The sequence below is a fragment of the Trachypithecus francoisi genome, unplaced genomic scaffold, assembly GCF_009764315.1.
Source record: "Trachypithecus francoisi isolate TF-2019V2 unplaced genomic scaffold, Tfra_2.0 Lachesis_group15, whole genome shotgun sequence".
In the NCBI taxonomy this organism is placed as follows: Eukaryota; Metazoa; Chordata; class Mammalia; order Primates; family Cercopithecidae; genus Trachypithecus; species Trachypithecus francoisi.
This window is the reverse complement of record NW_022681460.1, coordinates 66648529-66665356: the sequence shown is the minus strand read 5'-3', so window position 1 is coordinate 66665356 and position 16828 is coordinate 66648529. Positions and strand designations below refer to the sequence as shown.

The window sequence follows — 16828 nt, the reverse complement described above, 5'->3', positions numbered from 1 at the left end:
TCTCGAACTCCTGACCTGAGGTGATCTGCCCACCTCAGTGTCCCAAAGTGCTGGGATTACAGGCGTGAGCCACCGTGCCCGGCCTCCAGGCAAACATTTAAGACAAGGATTTTTGGTTTTTGCTGTAAGAAAGAGATGCCAATCTGTTCCACCCCTAAGGAGCAGAGGAGCCTGAAAATCCAAGAGGCCAGTTGCTTCCTCTTGCTGTCTTACATTTTTGTATTTCATTTTTCTTTCTAAGGTGCAGTGAGAGCCCAGATCTATTTATTTTGTCTGTTTCTTCCCATGTTGCTCATACTCACAAATTTCTATTTAAATTTGCCTCCTGGCTTCTTTAAGAGATAAACTGTTGCTGCAGTAAGGTTAGGGTAAGGAAATTACCTTACTTAACAGCTGGTAGGTCACCAACTGGTGATTGCTGGTTATGGTGCCTTGCTGTGCAGTCCATGAACTAACTTATTTAGTGAGAGATTTGTCTGCCGATTTGCCATAGCTTTGAGGGAGAAAAATTGAAATCTCCCACAGAGGCAGGAATTATGTTGCAAAAAATAAGTCATTTTTAATATTTGTAGACATTTTAACATGTTAAAATGTTGCATTAATGTTTGAGTCAAAAGATTGGCATAATCTTTTGGTCTCTTGTGTCCATAAGTGTTTCAGTTTCAGAATTTAAGAGCTTCATCGGACTAGTGCCCCCAGTGAGTAAGGATATTCGCTAAAATAAATATAGATATGCCGCCATAAAAATGAATGAGATCCTGTCATTTGCAACGACATGGAGGTCATGTTGGATGGAACTGGAAGTCATTATGTTAAATGAAATAAGTCAGGTACAGAAAGACAAATTTTGCATGTTCTCATTTATTTGTGGGAGCTAAAAATTAAGATAATTGAACTCATGGAGATAGAGAGTAGAAGATTGGTTGCCAGAGACTAGAAAGGGTAATGGGGTTGGTGGGGGGGAGAAGTGGGGAGGGTTAAGGGGTACAAAAACATAGTTGGACAGAATTAGTAAGACCTAGTATTTGCTAGCACAACAGTGTGACTATAGTCAAAATAATTGTCCATTTTAAAATAATTGAAAGTATATAATTGGGTTGTTTGTAACACAAAGAATAAATGTTTGAGGAGATAGATACCCCCCCACAAAGGATGTATGCTGACAATTCCAAAGACATTTCTATTTTTGGGGGAGGCCAAGGAGGGTGGATCCTCTGAGGTCAGGGGTTCGAGACCAGCCTGGCTAACATGGCAAAACACTGTCTCTACTAAAAATACAAAAATTAGCTGGGTGTGGGTGGCACACGCCTGTAGTTCCAGCTACTCAGGAGGCTGAGGCAGGAGAATTGCTTGAACCTGGGAGGCAGAGGTTACAGCAAGCTGAGATCGTGCCTCTGTACTCCGGCCTGGGTGACAGAGCAAGACTTCATCTCAAAAAACAAACAAGCAAAAAGGCATTTCCATGTTTATTTTCCCAATAATTTTAAAGCCAATTTGTTTATTAAGGATTTACTTAACTCATATAAAAAAAATGAAATAATTAAAGTAAATGTAGCATGATGTCCCACTTATCCAGAAGTTCTTTATCTGCCATCCTGCCATCAGACACATAGCCATAAACTCAGAAGTGGTGTAAAGGACCACAAAGCCACTACGGTAGATGCCACAGATATTAAACATCCAACATTGCAAGCTGTACTTACAACAGGGAGAGCAACATGCTTCTCTGTCTAATGCTGGTGCTTCCTGGATGGCTGTATTGAGAAGAATTCTGAAGGACACTTCCTATCTCAACTACAGTGTGTTATCAGTGATTCATGCTAGACATGAGCATGGAACGGGAGAATGATGGTCATCTGCCATCTGCCACTTTCAAATCCATTAAACCTCACTAAAAAGTCTTGTTTGACTCCTCTGGTTCTGGCTCAAATTTTTTTACAAGGTTGAAAAAGGCTTACAAGGAAGAGTGTGTGAGGCAATAAAAGTTAGCTTAGACTGCATCCATTCCATTTAGCCCATTAAACTTGTACTGTGATTACCATGGTCCACATATGGGTCAAGGATTTGGGTACTACCTCAGTGGTGAATGACACTCAGCCATTTTTCTCTGTCCCACTTCTAACACAGCCAGCATAAGAAACCATCCTTTTCCATAATATCCATATTTTTAGCGTGTGAAGACTGGCTCCAAAATCAATTTTAAATCTGCATTGGAAAAGAGCTTTTTATGTCATCGTATTACATTGTGTCATGTGCAGAGTAATATGAGCTATAAGAAGTCCAGAGTTCCACAGTGGTGTATTTTGCATAATACCGTTTGTGTTTCCATCAAATTGTGTTGTTGTTTTGATTTAACATAGATAGCATATTACAAGTTTCCATATTTTTCTTCCTCTCTGTTTCCACTGTGAGTTAGCCAGAGTCACTACTTTAAAAAAAAACTCTCAGAATCACCAAGAATGGTATTTTTGAATATAAGATTAAGGAAAAAGGAATTGAAATGCTGAAGGTATAATAAAGATGGCATAATCTTAACAGGTGAGTGGCAGGTAAAATAACTGGTATAAATGATTTCTAATCTTAGTAAAGGGTCTATGAGGCAAGTATTATTGTCCTCATTTTACAGATGAAGAAGTTGAGCTTTTGAAAAGTGAACGTTTGCCAAAGACTCCACAACTCAAAAGAGATACAGCCAAAGTTTGAACCGAGGTTTATCTGATACCAGCCTTTGTGGTTTTCTCTCTCTGTCGTTCATGAAAGGTGCAAAGTTTAAATGATAAATGCAGAGTAAAAGCCTTGTATTAACTCATAAGTTTTGGAATCTGAGAAATTAGCACTTTTTCTAGATCTTGAGATTATAAAACTATTCTTAAAAGTTGGTTATTGTCAGGCACAGTGCTCATGCCTGTAATCCCAGCACTTTGGGAGGTTGAGGGAGGTGGATCACCTGAGATCAGGAGTTCTAGTTTGTCTCTACTAAAAATAGAAAAAATTAGCCGGGTATGGTGGTGGCTGCCTGTAATCCCAGGTACTTAGGAGACTGAGGCAGAAAAATCGCTTGAACCCAGGAGGCAGAGGTTACAGTGAGCCAAAATCGCGCCATTGCACTCCAACCTGGGCAACAAGAGTGAAAACTCTGTCTCAAACAAACAAACAAACAAAAACGGTTGGTACCAGGTACATCCATCTACAGTTTCATCGACTGAGATAATGTAGCTCAAAAAACTGAGGCTCAGAGATGGCATGATTTAGATGAGGGCACCCAGCTAATTAATCATGGAGCTGAGACCAGCACCCAAATCTCCTTTTCCTCATTCGAGGAACTTTGCATATGGCCTCTTAAGGATTCTGCTATTGAAAGCAGCCAGAAATCCTGTCTTTGAAAGCCATGGGCCATATGAACAAAACTGATCCACGTTTCAAGCATGGAGCTGTGTAAAAACACCAGTAAGTCTTTTTTCAGTTCAGTGGCTTTCAGAGAAGGTACTGTCTTATATAAGGATAAGTAAAATATGAATCGTCTCTAAGTTCACCTTTTGTGATAAAATTAACTCCACCTGGGATTTTCTTCCTTCCACCCTTTCTAAAATTAAAACTAGAAATCCAAGAAAGGAAGCAGTTGTCTGGTTCTTGATCTACAGAGAAATAAATGAGCAGTTTTATGTCTCGGGCAGAAGCAGACGAGAGGCCTGTGGGCCTGGCAGTGCAGAGTGAGGACAAGGAGTCAGGGCTGTAAAAATTCACCAACAGGGAGGGAGTAGGAGGTGTCCAGGCCTGCAGCTCAGTGTCTGATCTCTAGAGCGAGCCCTCATGTGGGTGAAGCAAGTGTCGATACACAGAGGACCCCCTGCAAGGTGGGTGGGAAGGTTAGTTCAGGATGCTAGGGGCACTCGGGCCAGCTTGGAACTCCTTTCATGGGCACCATGAGGAAGTCTGTCCACTTCTAAAAGAATCCTGGCCACTGGCAGGGAATGTTGGGAGCCGATCTAGCCTGAGGACTAGAACTAGGTTAGAGTGCCAGGTCCCAGCTGATGGATGAGGTCCCAGACAGACCCCACTCCTGGAGACATTTGGGTTCCTGCCAACAGTGAAGAGAGTATGCAATGTGGCACCTGAGCCCTGTCCCAGAGACCCTATCTGCCAGATGTGGCTGGCAGTGAATGGCCAGCATGGAAGGAAGCCCATGGTCACATTGGTCTCCTTTTCCTGGACCCAAGTGAGCACTAGCCCAGCTGGACTGGAGTATGTGAACTCTCCCCGCCAGAACCCTGAGCCTGCTATTGAGACTAGGTGAGGAGGGACATGGCAAGGGAGAGGAAGAGCAAAGGCATGGAATGAATTACCTAATACATAGACAGCTCATGAAGAGTGACCATCCTCTCAGAGTCGCCAGAGGTTCTTTCAAATGCACATTCCTGGCCCTGCATTTCGAATGCCCTGGGAGTCTGGCCAGGGAACTCACAGTGTGTGTCAGGTGCCCTGATTTTTATCCCTGTTCCACTGTCAATAAGAGTCCTCCAAGGAGGGCAAGGACGTGCAGACTGGGGCAACTCTGGAGGCTGCACTCAGAGAGGAGAGGTGGAAGGAAGAGCTGCTGGCTGGGAAGCTACTGTCATCCTCCTGTGGGGGTGAAGAGGGGCTGTGGGAGTGAGGGTGAGAGAGGCCTCAGGAAGGACTCCCTGGAACTGGAGGCAGTGACTGGGGTTTCCTCTGAGACCAGCTGGCACTTTGGACTCAGAAGATGAGGGTCACCCATCACCATCCATCTGGTGGAAACATTACAGGGGCAAGTGGATAAAAGATGATTTTGCTGTAAGATCAGAATGGAAGAAGACGAACCCAAGAAAAAATCTAGAGGGAGGAAAGCATATGGTTTTAAAAATAGTACAGTTTAGAATACATTGCAACACAAATGGATTAATTTTTGTACAGTGTTGGCAGTGAAAAAGATTCTCATAGTTATCTGGAATGCTTACTCAGAGAGACGATCTCATTTCCCTAATAATGCAAAATCTTGAGTAGTGTGGGGTCTTACGTTAAGACCCAAAGGGCTAGGCTTGGCAGGGAAGGGCACTACAGGGGTGCCCATGGTGTGTGCCAAGACTCAGGAACCAGAGGAGCAAGTCACAGATCAAGTGCTGGCAAGCAAGCTTGGCCAAAGTCATCAGTGCAGTGACAATCTTAGAGAAAAGTTTGAAATCCATATTAAATATGTTTTTCTTTTTTTAAAAAAAAAAACAATCTTACCCTAGAAGCACTACATGGAAGGAAAAAATAAAGTTGCATAATCATTTAGAAAATATATATGCTGAGAGAACTTTGGTATTAAAAGGTGATTATAAAACAATGCAGGATAGTAAATCTTAGACGAAAGATAAATCATGAACACCAGGGCAACCAAATGGTCCCAGGAGACTGAAAGGCATCCGTCAGAACAGCCCACTGGAAGTGCAGCTCATTGGTCTCATGTCGTTTCCCAGGAGGCTCAGATGTTGCTCACTAAAGGTCTTGGTTCTGCTAAGAGTGGACTGAGTAGGAGGTGCCAGGAGCAGTTTCCTGCAGATCCATGGTCCTCAAGCTGCCAGACAGCAGCATCCCTATTTACTGTGGTTGTGGCCAAGCAGTTGGCAGCTCAATGCCTGGGGCTTCTCAGCTCATTTCTGCTTCCTCTGGATCTTCCGGTCCAGTCATCTTTATTTATATCCTCCTATAGCATCGCCATAGATGGGTTGTGATGAATGCCATTCATCAACCTAATGGGCTCAAATGGAACTCTTTGAAATCCCCCAGCATGCGCCTTGGTCTAAGAAAAGAATTGTTAACTGCACTTTTAAAACTAGGAATTTATGTCTTCCCATAAATTGACCTTGTGAGGTTATTTGTGGATTCCAATAGGGAAATGGCCTTCTTAGGCCCCGGTACGTCCTCCGCCTGCCCCTCACCAACCAGCTGATGCCCTCTGTCTACTCCTCCGAGCCTGGGGTTGCTGAGGACCAAACCCTGGCAGGCTCAGCAAATGGAAGAGGTGTCTGCTTCCTTTCTTGCTCTGGAGCTGTGTGTCTTGTCTCTCTCCTTCTGCCATTTATTCACCACTCATTCAGTATCTATTGCACTTCTGCTTTGTCCAGGCAGGGTGCTGCTGAGCACTGGAGATGCAGTGAACAGTCTGTGTTGAGGGACCTACACATAAACAAGCCACAAGTACTAGCTCAAGGGCAGCTCTGGAGAAGCAGCAGGTGCCATGAGAGCCTCCGTAGGAGGCTCTGGCAGTCTCTGGTGCCGTGCTCCTCCTGTTACTGCAGGACTCTGGGGGCTGACTGCATATGTGATAGTTCTTTGGATGTCCCTCATCGCTTTACTCTGTCCTTCTTTGTGAAATCTCAACCTCAGCAGATGAACACTGCTCTGGCCAGAATCACCCTAGGCTCTGCTTCTCACCCAGCTCCTGGCCCCCTCCCTGTTGCCACTGCTGCAGAGAGGCCACCAGGGTTACTGGGTTCCTCGGACTAAAGGCTCAGGCTCCAGGGGGAGGCCAACTACCAGAGGGCACCCTCAAATGTGAGGGGGGCAGGGGGCTCAGAGCATACTCAAGGCAATGCTCAGGCACCCGCCCACACAAGCTTTGGTTTGTTTAATAGTGTGTAAATCTCTGTACAGTTTTCTCACAATAAATGTAAGATGCATACATTGTAAGAAAAGCTAACACTTCAAAAAAGGAATAAAGGAAAAATTGACAGTATTCTCATCTTCCTTTATGCCAACCACCAGAAATAACTGCTTTCAATTGTGTGCTGTGTCTCCTTCCAGATCCTTTTGTGTTTATGTAAACATGTTGATTTTTATATTGTCCTACATGTTGGTATTATCCTGTAGTCTACTTTTATTCACTTGAAAATTTATCCAGGACTTTTCAGGATAGCACACACAGATCCTCCTCATTCTTTTCAGGTGTCCAGTATTTCAGTGTGTCAATGTACCATAATTTCTCTTAAAACCAATCCCCCATTCATGAACACATAAGTTCTGCCATATTTTGTTGTAATTAATAAATTCATAGCAGCTATGAATATATATATATGTATATATACACATACACATACACTTTCAGTGTCAAACTCTTCTTAGAAAGGTATTTCAGGTCTAGTGTCTCGCATTTTAATGAGTTTTCGTACACAATGCGATGCTCTTAATCACCTTCACCACGTGGCTGGACGGATTGATGCGCTCCCCCATTCGCTTCTCATATGTTCCTCTCTGGAAACTGCACCTCCACTTCTCATGGTAAACTCAAGTGCTTGAGTACTCTCAATTGTGTTTTTTGCAGATTCTGTTTATTTCCATTGAATTTGTTATTGTAATTGTGTAATTTACTTAATTGGTTTGTAAACTGAAGAAGTATGAGGGGATTATTGTTTTTAAGAAAAAGTGTAAATTATATTTCTCTCATTCCCAACTTGAACTAAAAAACTGTTACTACCTAAACACCCACACCTACACACCTACACCTACACCGGTATATCAGATACAGTAGCTTCTGCCGACTCATAAATTTCATCAACTGTTTTTGGGAATTGTATCCACTCTTAATCTGCTTTGCCAATATTGTCTCTGGAAAAACATCCTGCAGCTGTTTGGTTTATTTGTAGATTGAGTTATCTTTTCTCCTTAGAAATACCTGAGAACCAAGCATGCCTCATTTAGAATGTCTAACGTAATCTACCTTGATAAAAGTTGGTTTGGAGCCCTTCTCCTTACCCCCACCAAGCCATTTCAAGCTCTTGTGATGCCCTCAGAAAGACCATGTCCAACTTCATATAAGAGAAATGGAAAACCTGGAAATCACAACTGTTGCCTTTGAAAGTGAGAAGGTGTCTGCATATAAACATCCTGCTACTTTTTAAGCTAATATAATGTTAGAAGTGATTTTACATCCCCTCTAAAATTTACAAACCCTCATGAGACTGTTGTAGGTATTTAATTGTTGGATGCATGGATACACAGAGAAACACTAAATTCATGCAACAAACATTTATTAATTGCCAACTGTGTACCTACTAATTGGCTAGCAACTGCTGGGGCCACCATAAAGCACAGTGGGTACAAATGCTCTTCCAAGGACTGTGACCAAGCTTAAGACTTGGAGCCACCAGGAAATGCAGAGATGCAGTTTACTCCACAAAGCATGCACTCTCTAAAATGGCCCAGCCCTGTGTGTGCCTGGCCAGTGGAGCAGGATGCTGGGAGGCAAAAAAGAAGTTTTCTCCTGAAATCTATGAATTCTCTTCATCTTCTCAAGGTGTGCTCGTGTAATTCAATCACGAATTTTACTTAAACTGTGTGGCATTTGATAGAGCCTTGCAGAGACTACAAGACATCTGACTGCTGTGTTTTCTCTTCTAGGATATCAATGAGTGTATTCTTGAAAACTATCCTGAGTGTTCCAACCCCAGATTATTTTACATCATTCCGTACTTTTGTGGACAGCATCCCAGATGCAGGTAATGGCTAAAGCAGGCTCGTGGCATGCATGTGTGCACAAGGGAAAGAACCCCACCAGCCTGGCACTTGGTGGGAATCTTTGGTATCCCTAGTCTCTCAACCTTCTGGAATTCAGTTCCTGTTTACTGTTAATCTTTCAAGATAATGTGTGAGACTCCAAATGTCCTATAAATAATGAAATTTAAAAATCAGGGTCTGCAGAGGCCTCAGAAGACCACCATATAAAGCTTTGTAACTGGAACCAAAACCTTGTTTATACCTAAAACATACTTGTCACTACTCAACCCATGTTGTTTGTCTTTCTCTTTGGATAAAATGACAAAATGTCACATAAAACGTGATCGTGAAGACCAGGAGCAAACACCCAGCCTGCTCCTCTACAGTGACTGACTTAACTAACAACCTGCCCTCGTGGCATGTGTCATTGGGTCTGAGACACTGGAAGCCCACACCCACAATCCCATGGTGAATATACTTAGTAGGCAGAGGAGAAAGTGTTTTATAGTGATCACCTGTAAACCTTACTTGAAGGCAAGACCTTCTTTAGAAAGTGACTTACTCAGATAGTCAGGGCCCCCAGGGTGTGATCTGCCCAGGTCCTGCATCAGCACCCCTGCATACTTGTTAAGAACCCCCACCCAATCATAGTCTCATGTGTAGCTGCCTCCCCAGATGCTTCTGGTGTAGCTATAGTTGAAATCTACTGTGCTAGACAAATGTGGTAGCCTGGAGAAGAAATGGCAGCAACAATGAAGCATTATCTTTGCTTGGTAGAAAATCAATGTGCTACCAGAAGTGACATTATTCCCCAAAGGAAACATTAACTAGAGGGTCCTTGTGTTTCTGAAAAGGCCAGATAAGAGCTGCTACTTCTACACTGGCAACGCATTCGTTGTACTTTTTTGCTTATGCTATGATTTCTGCTTTGTTATTAGGCATATTGTTGTTATTCCTGTCTTGTTTCATTTGCCATAACAAAAGAATTTGCTTATGGTCCAAATTACAGAACCAGGAGTGTTAGTTTTTGACTTCACCATAAGCCCCCTGAGTCCAGGTGGCCTCTCCCCTGCCCTGACCCTTGCCTCAATAACAAATACCTCCTGGTTAACATTTAGTACGTCAGGTATTGGGAAGATCTGGGGCTGGATGACTCACTTGCTGATCACAGTGAATATCTTTGTAACAGGCAACATGATTTGAACTCCCTAAAGTATTTTTTAAATCATGTAGTATTTTTCAGATTTTTCAATTTTCTAATCTTGGAGAGGTGACTCATAACACCATACCTTGACACACACACAATGATTTTTATAACTCTTTTATCATATCACCTTGCACAGTCTTTCCAACAATGCTTTGAACTAGGTAAGGGTTATTATTATCATTTTTCAAAAGAGAACCCTGGCTTGCCCAATTCCCCCAAATGATAAATGACAGCCAGGCCTAGAGCCCCACTCCTGGGCTTTTCTCACTCGCCTGTCAGTTCAGAGAGCTGGTCTACAAATCAGATTAGGCTGTTTTCCTTCTGCAATCTAAACAAACAAAATGAAACAAAACAAAAATCCAAAGATTTATCTTTAACTCTTCCAAAGAGTAAGATGATTAACAGACATGACCTGACACCTCTTTTGAACTCTACATAAATACTGTGTCAGTCAGTTTTATATTTCAAAACTTCTAAATTCATTTAATTGGTTCACTTTGGTCCTCCTATAAAAGCCGTTGTACTCACCCCTCGATTAGTATTTGTTAGGATCTGACTGCCTGTGCCTGCTTTCATTAGTCCACAGTACTTAAGCAGGGTCTCTGAATTCAAGGCCCTGGGCTTGGCATGAAGCACAGATGAAAGTGATAGAGAAGGAATGGTGAGCAGGGCAGGATACCAGCTGGAAGGACTGAGAAGGCTCTGGATGGGGCTACATCTGGACTGGTCCTTGAGGGAAACAGGAGCGGGACTTATGCAAGTGAAGGTGGGAGGTAGAGGGAGTAAACTTTCAGCATCTTGTTGCTGAATTTCAAATATGAATCTCTGATTTTCAATAAATTTTTATATCCATAAAGGGAGCCTGGTGAATGGGCCCTTGAGAGAGCAAAGCTGAACGTGAATGAAAACTTCCTGCTCGTGGGGATTCTTGAAGAGTTGGAAGATGTGCTGCTGTTACTGGAAAGATTTTTACCTCATTACTTCAAGGGCGTGCTCAGTATCTACAAAGACCCAGGTAACTTCATTTGTAAGCAAGCTCTTCTTCATGACAGGTCTGTGTCCAGGGATACTCACCTTGAAAAGGCCTCAAGAAATAAAGGAGTGAAACAATCTCTTCTGATGACAAAGGGCAGTTAGTTCCCTGGGCTTGCAAAGGAAAATTAGAACCAGGAGATGCAGATGCCAAAATCTTGAGCTTCATGTTCAGACATAAAATCACCATGTTCCAAAGGCTTAATGGCTCCATTTCTCCCTGTAGAAACTGAAATTGGCAACATTCTCCATCAGCCTTGTCTTGAGCATGTTGCTGGAAACGGAAATTGGCAACATTTTCCGTCAGCCTTGTCTTGAGCATGTTGTTGGGGTGGGTACAAATGAATCCGTGTGTGCACACCTGGACTCCATTGGTGGAAACATGCATGAGTACGAAAGAGCCATCCTTGTGATGAATTCTCTCTGGCCAACTTCCATTTGATAAAAGCACTCTAGTGTATCAAATCCTGACAGTGGGATAGATAGAGCAGCAAATTGAAAATACAATTATGATTTTATCCTAACAAACCGAGTGGTCCCCAAATAGCAGCAAGAAATAGAATGTGGCAAAGCAATTACAAGGGCTGCCTGTGGTATCATCGTAGGATAATTACTTTCAGAAATCCATTATTTATTTTTTCATTGTCATTTTATCCAAAGAGAAACAAACAACATTGTTTGTTTTTTCCTATTCTCCTTAATCTACTGCTCTGATAACAAGCCTTGAATACACATTCAGTGATCTGTTTATTGTTCTGTTTTGTTGTCCTGAGATGGAAGAAGGCATTCTGCCCTGTAGAGATAAGCAGCAGATAGGCCCAGTGGGGTGGCTCATGCCTCTAATCCCAGCACTTTGGGAGGCCGAGATAGGTGATCACCTGACGTCAGGAATTCGAGACCAGCCTGGCCAACATGGAGAAACCCTGTCTCTACTAAAAATACAACAATTAGCCAGGTGTGGTGGCGGGTGCCTGTAATTCCAGCTACTCAGGAGGCTGAGGCTAGGAGAATCACTTGAACCTGGGAGGTGGAGGTTGCAGTGAGCCAAGATCGTGCCATTGAGCTCCAGCCTGGGCGACAAGAGCTAAACTTTGTCAAAAAAAGAAAGAAAGAAAGAGAGAGAGAGAAAGAAAGGAAGGAAGGAAGGAGAGAGAAGGAAAGAGAGAGAGAGAGAGAAAGAAAGAAAGAAAAAGAAAGAAAGAAAGAAAAAGAAAGAAAGAAAGAAAGAGAAAGAAAAAGAAAGAGAGAAAGAGAGAGAGAAAGGAAAGAAAGAAAGAAAAGAAAGAAAGAAAGCAGGTGAAAAGCTCCCCAAATGCAGTATGCTACCTCATATTCCACAGGGTTCCCGAACCCCACCTGCATCACTGGCAGGTCCCAAGGCCCAGGGAAACTGGTGTTTGCCCAGAGAGCCCTGGATCCTGTTGCACAAGGTTAAGGTGGCCCTACTACCATCAGGGACTTGCTGAAGGAAAGCGAATAGTTGGTGGAGGCTGCCTTAGCCTCCCAGCTCTCATTAGAGTTCAAATCCCATTTACCTGTATGTAGGAACGTGACCAGAAGCTCCAGATGTGCCCTGCAGATGCGTCTACTCAGCAGGAGATGTGGGTGAATAGCTAGAAGCAAAATAAACCTTAAATAGTGGGTTATAAAAGTAGGATTTCCTTTGCCTTTTTAACAACAAGCCATTTAAAGAGTTTATATAATCTTAATGTAAAGAGTTTGATGTGACTGATTTTTCTTTCTAGAAGACAACATAAACTCCGTTCTTTGTGCAAGGAGAGGTCTTATCCTAAGTTAGACTCCTTTGAAGAAGAAAGGTTTATGTTAATCATTTTCTTCTTTTGGCTTTATCATGTTCTATGGGGTGTATGTGTGTGGTGTGTGTGGTATGTGGTGTGTGTGTGTGTGTGTGTCTAATACACAGCCTGAGATAAAGGGCTAACTAAATCCTGGTGACACATAAGATGAACGCTCTCCATAAAAGATATTATGGCTTCCAACTTTGTTAGTGTCTGCTCAGTCATTTGCTCTGAGAGAGGTCAGCTGCTATGGATGAAGAGAGGTTCACATAGTGAGGAACTGAGACCTCAGACCAAGAGCCACGTGTGTGAGCCATCTTGGGAGCAGACACAATGGCCCCAGTCAAGCCTTCAGATAACTGCAGCCCCAACCAATATGTTAATGGCTGCCTCATGAGAGATCCCAAGCCAGGACCACCCAACTAAGCTACCCCTGAATTTCTGACCCTAAGAGCAAGTGTGCAAAATAAAGGTATGTGTTTTTATTTTTTTTTATTATTGTTGTTTATTTTAATGAGCACTGTCTTGTCCCAGCATTTGGGAGGAGGAGCCAACATGAGAGTCCTCTTCCAGTTACATCACCATCCATCCTGAGGTCTGGAACACACACCATTCACAGGATGCAAAACCCAGCACAGGGGTTGTGGACCTGAGAACCTAGATAAGGATATTTTTATATTCATGCTTTTGAATACAGATAAACCACCTATAAAAAGCTTAGCCCAGAGGACCCACGTAGTGGCTCTTGTCGGGGTATATCATATTGACTTCCTATTTTCTCCACTTAAATATGTGTCTTCTCAGAAATTGTGGGCCTTCATTCCATGATCTGAAAGTTCATTAATTCAAGGAGAAAAGATTTCTGAAAACCAAGTTACTATTAACTCTTTTACCTTCAGCCATGATCTTTCCACCTATAAATTAAGATTATTTTTCCCTCAGAGTTTGGCATAGTAAATATCTCAAAGAGCAGAAAGGACATCTGGTATTCCTGTGTAGTGGGATGAAAGGTTTCCATAAGCCAGGCCACTTGGCCAGTCCATGCGGTCCAGCTGGACTAGCGGTTAAAACAGTGAAACGCTCCTATACGGCCTTCAGGGTGCACCTGCCAGCCTGGCTGCCCGTCCTTGTTACTCCCACCTTTTCCAACAGCGACATAACAAAAGGACTAATTCATGGCACAGGAGGGATCTTCAGGACCCCGGGCCAGTGTCACACTCAGCGACTGTTGTTGGTTCAGTTCTTGAGTGGAACTGGTTGTCAAATACTTTAAATATCACCCCATTGTAACTCTCTCAGCTGCCACACAGTACATGCCCAATAAAATGAACGTTTGAGTTGTTGCTTCAGTAACTTCTACTGTGTTTTGTGTTCTCTTGGGCATCTTCTTGTAATATGTTTCCATGGTAACACTGAAGACCAAGCTAGTCCACAGTTCCTCTATCCCAACAAGTTTACATGTACCCTGAGGCAGAGGACAAGAGATCAACACACAACTCCTGGCCAGCTTCTCAATATATTTTAGCCTCAGGGAAGACTTAGCATCCATACTGTTTTCTCATCACCTCAACTGAGTTGGTGTCAAATAGGTTAAAGAAAGAACAGCTGCAAGTTTCTAGTTACTTCATCATCTCATCTCTGTATTTTTAGTCTAAATTCATGTCTTAGGACATGCTAAAATCATTACTCTTGCCCTTTATTGAAGAATTTGATAACCGAGTAGATTAGAGAACAGAGAGAAGAAAAACTAAAATCTAAGATACTGATTTAAGGGATCTAGTGACCCTTAAGTCATTCAGATGGTCATTAACCATCTGAGGAGCTGAATTAAGATGCAAAAACATCACCGGCCATTTTTCTTTGGTGTTTGTCCTGTTATTGAAAAAAAAAAAAATAGGAGTTTACTGATTTTTAGTAATTCCTCTCTAGCAATACTAAAAATATGTATACCAGTCTCGTTACAGAAGAAAACACACTAATAGCTAATGATTATTTGGAGAGCTGGTAAAAATCGTAATGTCTGTTAGTCACATGGGTTGTCACTTATTTTAGATTGAAATGGTATTCATTGATTCTTTCAAATCAATACTACTTGTCCCAATAACTCACCATTTAGACAGGTTAATAACCTTTCTCAATAACAGCTTAACTGTCTTTTCTCCTGTTCATTTCTTATATAAATATATGCTGACATCAAGTAAATATGTCTCCTACCAAAAATATTTAAGAAACTTAGCCTTTAGAACTTTTTTAAAACAGTGATTTTATATTAATATTTGCATTTTATGGAGACAGAATAGAGTATCTCAGAAGCTTAGGATAGTAAGTACTTGAGATGAAATAAAAATTAGAGTTTTAGCAAGATGGATAACCAAGAGAATATAATATGCTTGGTATTTCTTCCAGCCGGTGCACAGCTGCTGATATTAGGACAAGTACCGTGGAGTGGGCATTCAGAAAACACTGCTCAAATCCTGACCATGAGGTTGAATTAGGGAGCACCAAGGCCCCAGCAGGCTTTACTGGGTAGGAGCAACCTCAATGGTTGAACATAAACATAATTATTATATGTGAGCACATATGTAATCTTATACATAATTATTTTTTATTGATTAATCTCTGTTCATTACTTATCACCTTTTAAAAATGAGAAACTGAGGCCAGACATAGTGGCTTGCACCTGTAATCCTACCATTTTGGGAGGCCAAGGTAGACAGATCACTTGAGGCTAGGAGTTTGAGACTAGCCTGGGCAACATAGCAAAAGTTCATCTCTACTAAAAATACAAAAAAAAAAAAGGCCAGGTGTGGTGGCTCACATCTGTAATCCCAGCACTTTGGGAGGCCAAGGTGGGTGGATCACAAGGTCAGGAGTTCAAGACCAGCCTGGCCAACATAGTGAAACCCCATCTCTACTAAAAATACAAAGAATCAGCCAGGCATGGTGGCAGGTGCGGAGATCGCACCACTGCACTCCAGCCTAGGTGACAATGTGAGACTCCATCTATAAAAACACACACACACACGCACACACAAACCAGGCATGGTGGCATGTGTCTGTGGTCCCAGCTACTGGGCAGGCTGAAGTGGGAGGATCACCTGAGCCTTGGGGAGGTCAAGGCTGCAGTGAGCTATGATGATCGTACCCATTGCACTGTAGCCTGGGTGACAGGGCAAGACCTTGTTTCAAAAATAAAATAAAATAAAAATAAAAATGAGAAACTGAAACCAGCCCAGAGAAGTTGAGAGAATGATCCATAGTCATCCACAAAAATGTGTTAGTAAGGGGCAAGACTCACATATTTCTGAGCAGTGAATATTAATGTATTTCTGAATACTTTTTCTCCTCAACTCTTAAAGACATGCTGTGAGCCATCAATATTTTTCTAGTCATATTTTTAGGAGCTAAAATCTCAGTGTTGGTAAGGGCCAAAATAAATAAGCACATGAAAGACAAGAAACATGTGAATATGTGTAATAGGAACAGTCATATGAACATCCCTCTATAAACCCTTGACTTGGCAAATAACCAAGCTGTTCTGGTTCAATAGCGCCACCTAGCATCCAGACATAGAACTATATGACCTAATATTAACCCATTACCTTCAACCTTCCTAGTGACTTGAAAACTCATGTGTCCAATCCTTTTACCTTGTGTTTTAAATACTTTCCATGACTAGCACTACATTCATATTCATTTTCAACACGTTTCCATTACAAATGTAAACACTGGAGCCACAGTAGGGAATTTACTAGACTTTTGTGGACTGCCTTGAGAATATGGTCGCCAACTATTACAAAGGAAAAATATGTAACAAATTCCAAACGAGTGACTTAAATCCTAACTTTGAGGATTTAAGTTCATTTATAAGCTGAGTGCTTTGTTTGAAATATTTATACTTAATATAGTTTTATAAACAATCACAGAGTACACATTTAAATATTATGCTTTTTTTTTTTACTATGCATGAATGATAAACCTCCCATTAGAAGGATAGTAGCGTGCTCACTGATTTCATTGATGTTGCAGTTTTCAATTTTGAGGATATTTGCTAGAAAATGATAACAAATATGTAGAAGAAAACTTTTAAATAGTATGCTACAGAAATAATTCAAATTTTTATCCATCAATAAAAATATCAGCCTGAGTTCAATACTAAATAATAAAAGCTTGGCCTATTTATAATAAAGAACAATTATTCTTTAAGGAAAAGACATTGACTTGGGAGTTAGGAGGCACTTCTAGTTCTTTTTCTGCCGTGGTTCTGCCTATATGACCCCGAGCAAATACAGTT

At 41.8% G+C, this 16828-nt stretch overlaps 1 protein-coding gene across 3 annotated transcripts in view; it reads left to right on the top strand.

The window, feature by feature from the left end:
- UST (uronyl 2-sulfotransferase) overlaps window positions 1-16828 on the top strand; it is a 336463-nt gene that overhangs the window by 269741 nt on the left and 49894 nt on the right. For 2 of the 3 annotated variants that reach the window (XM_033235126.1, XM_033235124.1), the window contains exons 6-7: window positions 8401-8498; window positions 10561-10718. In XM_033235126.1, coding sequence (XP_033091017.1) covers window positions 8401-8498; window positions 10561-10718 — 256 coding nt within the window. Of the gene's footprint in view, window positions 1-8400; window positions 8499-10560; window positions 10719-12755; window positions 13884-16828 lie in introns of those variants that run through there. The other variant, XM_033235125.1, reaches the window with a different exon arrangement.